We start from the raw sequence: 12,246 nt of genomic DNA, 5'->3' as shown, positions 1-12,246 counted from the left end.
GTGCATTGTTGGAAGAACTGCGAAGACACCCACAGAGGGCTGGAACTTGATCATTTCACTTGCAGAGTTAAGCTTTAGACATGAGTATGACAGATCTTGAATGAAGGGAAGACTGGTTTCTACATAAGCTTACTTTAGCAAAGCCTCAAGTTCTGGAGAACATATTTGATATTTTGAAGTAAAATGTATAATTGTATTCATTTTAAGTGACTCACATAAGCCTGGCTTATCGCCCCAAGTCAGATGTGTGTGCAGTTGGATGTCTGAAACATTTGCAAGGCAAGAGTCAAGGTGCAGGTTCTTTCACCTCTGGAATCTGTTTTTAGGTTATTCAAATGAGTAGTGATAAAAAGTTTGTGACTCTTTACTGGTCCGTGTTCAATAAATGTATTGAGCAAATTATAGTGAATAGGTTCTGGTGCTAAGTGGCATCCCTGGTGATGGTTCTAACAGGGGGACCAAGAACTATTTGTGTAAAAGGAACAAGCTAATAAATTTATCTCGGAGTGTTCCCTCTGAAAGAAATCAGAGGCACAGACTAGCAATAGAAGCTGACTTCCGATCTGCAAAAAAGCGAAGTAATTTGTTCTCCAGGACTGACTAACCAGGATGTTTTTACAAGTTCTGCAATTCACTTCTCAAATATTAAAAAGCTGTACAGACTTATATAGTCATATTTTTATTCTGGATCTTAGTGAAGAATCACAACTTCATTCTAAATTAAAAGAACATTCACAAACACAGCAATGGAGAATACTTCAAAATACTGCAAGATTTAAGCGTGTAAGCTGTATGAAAATGCATATTAAAACTCTGATGCCAAAAATACCTCCACAGAATGTCAGAACTCTCTTCAAAGAGAAAATATTATTAATGCTGTGACATGCTCTTCTGCCCCTTTGCTTTCATGCTCCTTTGCCCATCCTTCTTTTCTGATGCCACAGGCTCTGAAATAACTTTTCTGTTTCCTTTTTTAACCCCTTCATCTGCTCTTCTTTTAAACCCCAATTATCCTGCCCTCGTTTTTCCTCTCAGTTCTTTCTACTTCAAAATACAAACATGAACCGTAGCCTTCTAGCGTGAAGTACTTCATCTCATTCCATGTATTGTCAGGTTTCCAAATGCTTAGCTATTTTGCATTAAAAATGGTCATTGGATAAGGTACAAAAAAAGAGGTTGAAGCAGGAGCTGGAATGCAGCACTTCCAATGCCCATGTGAGTGCTATCACAGCTGGAGAGTTCTTCTCCTTGCACTCGTATATTTTGCCCTACATTTCTTCTCACCGCGCTGTGCCACAGTTACAGCAGGATGGCTGGCAAGCACTCTCTCCTGCAACCTGCTCCAGCACAGGTTTCACGATAGCCTGTCTGGACCCTGCAGAAGATTAGATCCGAGACCACCCAGTTGGTACACCTAGGTAAAATGTCAGTGTGAGACAGACATCGAATCTCTCCCCTTAACAATTATGTAGTCAATTAGTACTATTTTGGTGACATAGGAAGATTGCTGGTGAAATACTAAAACCTGTGGCTCATCAAGCTCAGGAGATGATAAAGAAGACTTGGAAGATTGCACTTTTTCATTTATTAAACTGTGGCCAGACAGACGGAAGCAGTAACACGGTTTGGGGCCGGGTAAGTACTTCTACTTCTCTGCTACACAGAGTAAAACACATTGTTTTTAACTAATCTTCAGCAGTCTCCTGGGCCAACAGTGCTGGAATTCAATTTTGCCCCACAGCCCTTTTATGAATCTAAATAGGCAACTATTCAACAACGTAGGCAAACTAGGGAACGAAACATGACATTTTTCCCTTACTTCTTGTCAGGTCTACTAATCTTATTTACTCATAACATGGCAATTACTATACTTCTCCAGTTAAATGTCCACCTCATCCACTGCCATTTCGTTCAGCACCAAGTGCCTCAGAAAAAATGAGGAAAATCCCATAGTAGAGCAAGATAGATCAGGGAAAAAACGTTCATCGCTCTCTCCATTCAAAGGTATCCTCGAATACAAATGTTGATATCCATTATACCCCATTCTACTTACAGTAACTGTAGATATTCTTGTTATCCAATCAAAAAAAGTCCAAACATTTTTAAAACTATTATAGATTTCTGGGTTCAAGGATATCTTGTAGAAGTGATCTGCAGAATTCAAACATATATTATGTATATTTTTCCTGTTAGAAGTTAACTGCTATGTCTAATTATCTTTTTAAGGGCCAACATGTCTATAGTATTTTTCAGCATTCTCATCACTTCTTTAAAAAAAACAATCCTACTATGTATTCTCTCTTCACGAAGTAATTTTCCCATGTTTATCCATGTTTATCAAACTTCCATGTCCTTCCATTTTTTCTGCTCCATCCCTTTTGAGACAGAACACTGTGCTCACTTCTAGTCACCCACTGCGTGCATACCATCATTGGCTGCAATGGTATTAACACATTAATTCTGATCCAGTTTCCTGTAGAGCAGCAAGGCAAAATCAGTTCCAGAAGGCGAGGATTAAAACATTAATTTTCTGTGTTGGTAGCATTTTTTGTCTATTTGGCATTGTCTCTTTGTAGATATTCAGTGTTGACTCTTTGTCAGAATTGAAGTTGCACAGATGTGAGGCAGCAAGACACAAGTTCCACTGACTTTGTGGCCAGAAAAAAAGAAAAAAGCTCATCTAACCTCATCCCTTGTACAGTGTAAGCCAACAACATTGTCCATGGACTTTTACATGTAATCCACACCATGTGAATGAATTCATTAGAGCGTATGTCCTTGTGGCAAAACATCCAGTCTTTAGCTATAAACTCCCAGATGAAGATGAGTCAATTGATGGATGGCTATACTTATATCTTATATTCAGTTTGAACTTAGACCGCATCAAATTGCAGAGCTTTTATCTTATAACACTTTTGCCTGCTAATTTAAGAAGCCTTGTAATTACTGTTCTTCACCTTTAACTTCATTTTAATGCAGTTTTTGGTCTGGGAGTTAGACACACCAGTCATTACAACCAGCCTAATTAGAATCAAAGAAATCAGGGAGAAGAGAGTCAGGGGGCTCTAGCAAGACTCCGCTACAGCAGCTTACTCAGGGCCTTGAGCAGTTCGGTCTTGATTATCTCCAGGGATGAATACTCCCCAACCTCTCTGAGCATCTATACCAGTGTTTGACCACGCTCACAGTAGAAAAAGTTTTTTTCTGATGTTTAAATGAAATTTCCTGTTTTTCAGTTTGTGCCTCCCTTCCTTTCATTGGGCATCACTGAGAAGAGTCTGGCTCCATCCTCTTTATTCTCTCCCATCACATATTTATACATATGAATAATGTCCCCCCCGATCTCTTCCATCTCAAGGCTAAACAATCATCAGCCTCTGCTTGTACAATAAAGGCTCCAGTCCTTTTCAGCGTCGTTGTGGCCCTTCACTGGGCTTTCTTCAGTACGCCCATGTCTCTCCTGTACTGGGGAGCCCAAACCTGGACACAACACTCCAGGTGTGCTCTCACTAGGGCTGAGTAGAAAGGAAGGATCACCTCCATTGGCCCAGGGTACTGCTGGCTCACGTTCCACTTGGTGTCCACCACAATCCCCAGTGCCTTTACAGAAAAGCTGCTTTCCAGCCAAACACCCCCCAGCCTGTTTGGGTGGGTGCTTGGGGCTTCTTTCTCCGCAAGGGCAGGACTTGGTATTTCCCTTTGCTCAGCTTCAGGAGATTCCTGTTGGTCCAGCTCTCCAGTCTCTTGACATCCCACTGAATGGCAATCATCTGGTATATCAACCCTTCCTCCTCTTTGAGGATCATCTGCAAACTTGCTGAGGGTGTGCTCTGTCCTACCATCCAGGTCACTAATAAAGATGTTAAACAGTATTGGTCCTAGCGTGAACCCCTGAGGTACGGGACTAGTGACTGGCTTCCATAATCCTTTGAGCCTGTCAGTTCAGCCAGTTTTCAGTCCACCTCACTGGCCACTTACTTACCTAGTCACTACTTCATCACTTTGACTGTGAGGACGTTACGGGAGACAGTGTTGAAATCTTTGCTTAAGTCAAGAAAAATAACTCTCTCCCCTCATCTACCAGCCCAGACATCTCACTGAAGAAAGCTATCAGGTTGGTCAGGCAGGATTTCCCCTTCCTAAATCAATGATGACTGCTTCTAATCACCTTCTTGTTCTTAGTATGTTTGGAAATGGTTCCCAGGAGGATTTGCTGTAGCACCTTCCATAGACTGAGGTGAAGGTAATCAGGCAGTGTTTCCCCAGGTCCTCCTTTTCACCTCTCTTGAACACAACTGTGACATTTCCTTTCTCCCAGTCCTCAGGAACCTCTCCCAATCAACATCACCTTCCAAAGGTAATTGGGAGTGGCCTCGCAATGACATCAGCCAGCTCCCTTAGTCCTCAGCGATACACCTCATCAGGTTGCATGAACTTGTTGTGTTCAATTGCTTTAGCGGTCTTAGGGGTCTGGGATTTCTGAAGGCAAGTTTTACCAGTAAAGACTAAGGTGAAGGTGGCATTGAGTACCTCAGCCGTCTCCATCTCCTTTATCACCTGAAAAAGGAAATTTATTTTCTTCAAGCATTGTCCCGATCTGCAGACTTGGTCTGTAACTACATGCCAGGGATCAAGTGCTTCAGTATCTGGTCAGTCAGATCTCTCTCTATCAGAAGTTGGGTCCTTATTTCATGCCACCACAGCTGCAGAACAGTTTCATGCTCTGAAGAACAAGAGGAACCAATTCCAAAATAAGGCTATACCACAAAACCTGGCTGTGCTGTGCTTACAAAATGATTGCCCCTTCTCTCTTTTCAGACAACTCAACGCCTTTGGATTTATGATGCCGTGCCTATGCTTTCGGGGCAGGGAGCTCCTTCAGCTTTGTCTGTATACAAATATATTTGTATGCTGCTTGGCAAGTAATCATAAATTCTGTATTCTCTAGAGTAATCTGAGAAGCTCTCTCCCCCTTGCCAAACAGCTAGTAGCTTTCTCTCCTCATGTCGAGGTGATATTTTCACGTTGTCACTGAGTGTTAAATCTTACTTATATTTGCTTAAATTAAATATGTTTAAGGTTAACCTTTTTTTAAGTGGCTTATTTAATTTATTTGAACAGATTTGGTTTATTTTGGGTCACTAAAACCTAATTAAGTTTCTGTTATCTCCAGACTGCAATCTCCCATGAGTTCTTTCTGTTAATACTCCTGCTTCATGCCTCTCTCTGCTTGAGTGTTACTTGTAACAGTAGGAAAGGAGAAAATTCAGATGAAACTGTTCTTGGGAAGAGAAGGGCTTGGTGGGTTGTTTTTTTTCTTAAAGAACGAATATATCATTTGAAAGTATAAAGATATCAATGACGGAGAAAAATGTGTTTGATGAAATATTAAAATATATTTTTAACATAATTAAAATCCAGTTAAATATATTTTAAATGAGTTTTTCCTAATTTTTTTGAACAATTCCCTTTGCAAAATCATTTTGGTTCAATCTATTCTGTAAAGTTATTCAGAAATCATCTCAAGTACTGCACATGGCAAGCAGAGCTCACTTTCCAGAATTTTGTACTTGAAAGTCAGAAAGGAACTCTTGGTTTGCCTTTCAATATTTTGAGATACAAAAGAAATAGCTGCAAAAATAAAACCGTGGACAGGATTTCTTAAGACTTTTAAACCTTTCAGCTCATCACACTGAAGACAAATCCAGATGCAGCCACACAGAACAGACGATTTCAGTTCACTCAAAATCAAAAGAAAGAAGATTCAAAAACATCAACATCAGTCACCAGCGTCAATCAGGCCAGCACATCTCGACTAGAAGGATTGCAGTCAGAGAACCACCGCTTGAGAATGAAAATTACAGAGGTATTGTTTATTGTACATACTGCCTAGGCAATTTTTTTTTTTTTAATTTTTTGTTGCAATTCTGTAATCTGCTTAAACGTTGACTACTTTTTAGAGGAAAAAATTAGCTTTCCCCATGGAAAAACACTAAAATAATAGGAAACAGATGATTTATATGAATAGCTAATTAATACAGCGAATACTTAGCAGGTGTGATAAAATGAAAATGTGCCTTAGGAAATTAAAATGAAACTTCCCCTATTTATTTGTAACAGGCAAATTACCCTGCTGCTTCACATGGACCTGCTGAGCACCATAGAGCAATAGCTCTAGAAGCCCGACCTTTACATGCAAGCATAACAGAGACCCGCAGCCCCAGGGGCACTTAAGAGCTATCTTTGTTCCTGTTTATGGCTGAGTTCAGAGACTGCTGTTGCTGTTATTTCTCAACCTCTCTGAGAGTTTGCTCAAAAACTTGCTAGACAGTTTTTTACATCTGCCATGAAAGAGAATTACATATTTTCTTAAGGTAGAAAAGACCTTTACGATCATGTAAGCTGACCCTTTTGGCACAAAGGCCGTGAGGTTTCTTCAGTCTCTACTGAGAGAAAGGCTAAGTACATGGAATGCATGAATCCCATTACAGCTATAACATGTATATTTTCAATTATGTCCATCCTTGCTCAGTAGACCTCAAATGATGACAAATCAGCCTTGAAGACTGCCCATTTTGTGAGACAGGATAACCATAACTGATCTATATCTTACAAAAAATTAACCTGTTCTTGCCTAGTCTGTGAAGTATTCTTATACCTTGAAGAAAAGGTATTTTATTGCAACCATTACTTCTTCATCCAGATCTTAACTAACGACAATTGCCTAGGTAACCAAAAGGTGTTTGCTCAGACTACCAAAGGATCCACAAGCGAAAGTTATCTCTGCCTTGTTAAAGAAATTTAGTTCAGCTTTGCCAGATCACTTTCATGTGAGAGCCTTGCAATTTTTAATGAAGGCTCAGCTGGCTACTGGCTATTTCAGTTTCTTTATCCTACTGTAGTTTTTTCTGCTAAGCCTCCTAACTCACGAGATCTCAGCCTGTGCCTTGCAAAGCTCATGACGGTGATCACAAGTAGGGCTGGTCAGGGCAATTGAGCCATATTAGTGCACGCAGGGCCCTGCTGATCTTTTTAGACTTTGCTTAAACAGATTAAATTAAATACCCAGAACCAGTAGGTCCAAATAAGAGTTTCATTGTCAAGGGGATTTGGAGCATGCCCTACTGTGGCTAGCAGCTACACCTCTGGCTTATATCTACCTTGAGTTGCTATGTCCTAGTTCTATAAGGGAACAATGTAAATCTAAATTCACCACTTTTAAAATTCAGTTAAGCCAGTAATGAGTGAGACATACTCTGGACACCGCATCCTGGACAACTGTTCACAGAGAGCATCCCAGGTCACCATTAAGATGGTTGTATCTGGTTATATTCTACTGGGGCTGTAGCCAACTGAATACAAGTTAGCCTCTGGGGAGAGCACCCTGTGTTCAGCTCAGTGCTAAAAGCTAGGGGTGTACCAACCCAGCATTTGTGCTGTGGCTCTTCCAGTCAGAAAACATCTGTGCTTCTCTCCCTCTCCCTCTCTTTCTAGTCTTAAAGGATGCTTTTGGGGAGAGAGAGGACTGGGATTTTTGTTTCTTCCCCCTCCTCTTATTTCCATTTTTTTCCCTCTTGGAAAGTTATGCTTGCAACGGCAGTTTAGTGCTAGCTATCAGATTACACAGTTTAAGACACAAAAGATATAAAACACAGGGGTTATTTTCAAATCACTATAGAGTGTTCTCAGCCCAAAAACTAAAAACTGTGACTTGGATTTTCTTTGAAATTTCACACACACAGAGACAGAAACAAAAAGTCTAACAGGAGTCTGTTGCTCTAAGAAAGGTAAAAATAATCTTTAGGAAAACAAAACATTCCTGGTAGAGTTGACTGCAGTCACTCACATGGGTGGACATGCCCCTGATGCCATAGTTTACTTATATTCTCCTGTAAGTTCGATAATTTGATTGACTCAACAAGGCGGTTATAGCTATGTATGCCACATTTGTACACATAAATAATAAATAGTTGAGAGGTTTTCAGATGGGGCTTTCTAATGCCCATTTCTTTCTCATTTCACAGTACATCTGAATTGCTTAAACTGTCAACTACTAAAGCTTATTCTTCTCATATACCCTGTGTGCAATATCACAGCTGAACGTGGTTTGTTACTGGTAGCATGATCTTCAAAGGTAGTGTCGTAGTGCTATAAGAAAACTGTATTTGGCACGGTGTGGCGATTGCATTACCACCTGCCTTCTAGTCTAATTATAGAAAGCTATGCAGTTACTGCAGATACCTGAAGCAATGACTCTTGAATTTTTAGGGATTCATACTCTTTCTGTTTTGCAGCTGGACAAAGACTTGGAAGAGGTCACAATGCAGCTTCAGGACACTCCTGAGAAAACAACATACATTAAGCAGAACCACTATCAGGATCTTAATGACATCCTTAGTATACGGAACTTTACAGACAGCAAAGGTGAGAGTTAGTAAAATCCATTAGTAGCTTAACCCACCAAGATTTTGAATAGCAATCTCATTGGACTGGTTCCAGAGCACTCAGACCTTGGTAAGACAGAGCTTTAAATATTTTGGTTGCATTACAGAAAGCATGCAGATTCACATAATAAGCTATATGGTACCCACTGAGTAGTTATTTCTCTGTATGTATGTCTTCTATTGTATGCCCTGTGTCTATAACATACATGGTAAAGTGGGAAACTTTTGAAAGCGTACTTGTGTTCTGAAGTCAAGTTTTCTGTGCTGCATGGAGGGAGGAAAGTCACAGAGTGTTTCAGATCTTGTGAGAGTTACTTGTGCCAGCCTTCAGCAGTAGGAAGCCCAGTTTAATATGTGCTCATCTGAGTAGGACGTTCAAATCCTGCTTTTGGACACTGCTATCAAGCATGTAGAAGAGAAGCATGTAAATATTTCAGTGCTGATTTGGACTCTAAATGTAGCATTGAAGGCACTCATGTATGAAAATTCTTCCCTAGAAACTGATAAAAAAGGATTTCATGATGACTGTAATATTCCTAAGTTGTTTCTACTGTGTCTCTTGCATCGCTCCCTGAAGAAATACATGCGAAAGAATTGCTTCCATTAAAGCTATTTCGCTTTTGGGAAGCAATAAGATCTGGTGCATAGTGCAATAAAGAGGAAGCCAGGACACCCAGCTTCCATTTCTGACTCTAGAATGGATCTACTTTGTGACTTTTGGCAAATGACTTTGTACAGCTGAATATTACTATAGTATGTGAAAAACTATTTGCCCTGTTGTTGGGAAGCCGTAGACTTGCATGTTTGTTGCAATGCTAGGCTCAGGCTTCCTATTGATGTGGCAGCATAAGCTTGGTTAAGTGGAACAGAAGCTACTCCTGTAAATATAGTTGTTGAAGAATAATTTTAGAACAACAGCAGCAGTTCATATATGCTTTTGAAGTATATTGAAATTTTGGTTGGATAAGGTTACTTTTTCATGTGTCTTTTGTTTTAGCCTGGATATACACTTGGTTGTGTAACTTGTGGCAAAAAAATAAGGAAGAGCTCCATAGAGTTCCCAGTGTCCTTTTTAAAATTAACAAACAGAAGGGGGGAAAGGAGGAAAAGGAAAATGTAAATAGCTGCTGGAGGCGTGTGATTATTGGGCTGAGATCAGCAGCAAGAACTAACATCAGTGAGTGGGATGAGGCAGTTTTACCAAGTGTTTGAAAGGAACACATAGAATGTTCCACTCATGTCAGATGCTCCAGGAAAAATGATAAATCATGAATAATATTTCAAGCAGAAAAGATACATTACATTGTGCCAAATGCCCATCTGAGTTTGGGTATGAGAAATAAAAATGATTCTCAAGAGATATGCTGGGTATAAATTTAGGATGGGATGCTTCCCACAGCAGGTTGCACTCCATTAGCAGTAGGATGCTGGCAAAGAAATCAAGGAGAAAATATAACCTTTCTGCACTTACTTGTGGCTATATCTACAAAAGACATTGATGCCTAACTGCTGCTTTAAGCAGCAGCATCCAAGATTGTCTGTGTTCCTAATTTTCTCCCAGTACAGTTCCCCAACTTCTATGTTTCTGCTGCAGGGTACGTATTTAAAATCACCTGTAAGTACAGAGCCTTTATGTACAGAGTAGCTTGGAACTATGTATTATCGGGATTTACAGGGTAGATATTCTTCCACATGCTGAAGTTGCTGGACACAGTTTTCTGAACAGACCTACCACATAAACCTCCACAAAAAAGGGAGGAGGGGAAGGATGTTTTCCCTTGGCCATCTTTATATTGGATAGGTTAGAGCATCCATTCACCTGGGAATGAGGAAGACCTGGGTCCCAATTTGCAGCAGGTGTTTGAAGCTTGGTCCCACACCTGGTGGCGAATGCCCGAAGCATGAGTATTATGGAGTATCCTGATCCTGACTCAAGTGACATCAAATATTCATACTTCCAGGCTCTGAGCCACCATATTCAACAACCCTTGTTAGTCTTTTTCTGTCCCTCCATTTCCTTTTCTTCTGCCTCTTGTTTTCTCTCTTTCCCCATTTCCCTGTCCCTTAGCTACATGTCTGAATCCCCTCTCTATTTCTCTCACTGCATCTTTTCCCAATAGTCAACCTATGTGCTTAATTTAAATTTGCCATTCCAATCAAAATAACAAGGCTTTGGAGAATTCATGCTGTTGAGTCACTGCTGCTTCTGTGCAGATGCAAACAGACATCACTTAAATGGTACTTAAAGAAATTCTGGCCCTTACAGCTACAGGAAAGCTAACTCTGACTGACATAACTATGCTTTCTGTAGCTATGTATTATTCATGTAACTTTCTGTAAATGAAAGTATAGAACCTTGAAATTATGCGTCCCTGATGGTACGTGAGAGAAGCTTTGGAATTGTAAATAATTTATTAGCATGGCTTAGAAGTGACCATGTCTCTCACCTCCACCGTGCAACTGGGGAAGCCAGTCCAATGTTGGTTTTAAGGTGATGACAAGGTTTGTGCCTACCTTGGACCTTGTAAAAAATGTGAGCTGAGAAAGAGGGAGTAGGACAGAGAAGAGAGATGCTAAAAATAGCAGCTGACTTGGAGCTAAAAATCATAGCACATCATTTGCCACATTTGCATTGTGGACATGGCTGAATCCTATGTCAATCTTCTTTATAAAATACCTTGCTGTTCTGAAGGAGTTCACATAGAGAATGCCATGTAGTGTATCCCCGTTGCTATTGCTTACACAAATTCAGGGCACCGCACTTCAGAGAACAGATAATAACACAGGACTTATGCAATACATCTCGAACAAGTCCTAATCAAACTTTAATGTCATAGTACACTTCAGTAGGTTTCTGATCTGTAAAAATTGCCTAGAGTTAAAATTCCTAACTCCTATAGCCAAGTGCCAAAGGAGGTTATTTGATTCTTCCCTTCCTTCCCCACCACCCTCATTTACATCAAATATGGATTTAGGATACAAAAGTTAAATTAGTTTAGCCAAAATAGATAGACACAGCTGTGCACTCCCATAACTGCCTGACCTCAGGCAAAGTTTCATAACTTTGGAGTTCCTGGTTAGTTATTAACAGCAACAGCTCCTGGTATAGCCCAGGAGCTCCTTGCTGGCATGGGAACTCCTTCTTTACAGCACATTTCAATTCAGTACGTCTCATTTAAAGAGAGATATTATCCAAGACACTCATCTCCTGTTCACAAACGCGTAATGTCCCTGAGACACCTACAGCAATTGGCTATGTAAGAAAAGCAATTAGGAAATGTGGTTTGTAGTTTATGGTTTGATTGCTTTTTTTTAATGCAGGCTTTTGTCTGCGCTGCTAGATAGCTTTGTCTGGTCAAGCAGTTCTCAGTGTGCTCCATGGACTGCAGCTCTGGGACCTCAAACAGCTTCTCCGGTTGAATTTAAAAGGGCATCCCCTTAACTTCACTTGATACATTCCTCAGATGATTTTGAGTCACCGTGTCTGCTAGCGACCTCGTCTCTGTGCACACAGCGGAACGTTATCTTCTCCCTCGGCATTTGTGGGATCTGGTCGCCTTGCTGGAGCAGCAGAGCTGCATTACAGCCTGGGTTTGAGGCAGGGATGGGCTGATGGGTGAGACCAACGCTTGGCTCGGGCAGTTCCTGTAACTGGCAGTGCCGTTCAGCAAGGAGAGCCAAGCTTGGAGACACGGCTGAGTTTTCCAGGCTGACATTTGGAAAAAGGAGGACAAATGCTTGTAACTGTGATGCTGTGTAAAGAGGAAGGTTGTGCCGCACAGCTCCAGGGAAGAAATACACT

The 12,246-nt window shown here is 40.6% G+C and overlaps 1 protein-coding gene across 1 annotated transcript in view; it reads left to right on the top strand.

Moving 5' to 3' along the window:
• Window positions 1-12,246, top strand: part of GABBR2 (gamma-aminobutyric acid type B receptor subunit 2) — a 492,274-nt gene that overhangs the window by 467,673 nt on the left and 12,355 nt on the right. The window contains exons 16-17 of the mRNA XM_050891519.1: window positions 5,684-5,866; window positions 8,295-8,424. Coding sequence (XP_050747476.1) covers window positions 5,684-5,866; window positions 8,295-8,424 — 313 coding nt within the window. The remainder of the gene's footprint in view (window positions 1-5,683; window positions 5,867-8,294; window positions 8,425-12,246) is intronic.

The sequence above is a fragment of the Gymnogyps californianus genome, chromosome 2 (genome assembly GCF_018139145.2).
Source record: "Gymnogyps californianus isolate 813 chromosome 2, ASM1813914v2, whole genome shotgun sequence".
Lineage (NCBI taxonomy): Eukaryota > Metazoa > Chordata > Aves > Accipitriformes > Cathartidae > Gymnogyps > Gymnogyps californianus.
Note: the sequence above shows the minus strand (reverse complement) of the source record. Positions and strands in the feature narration are given on the sequence as shown.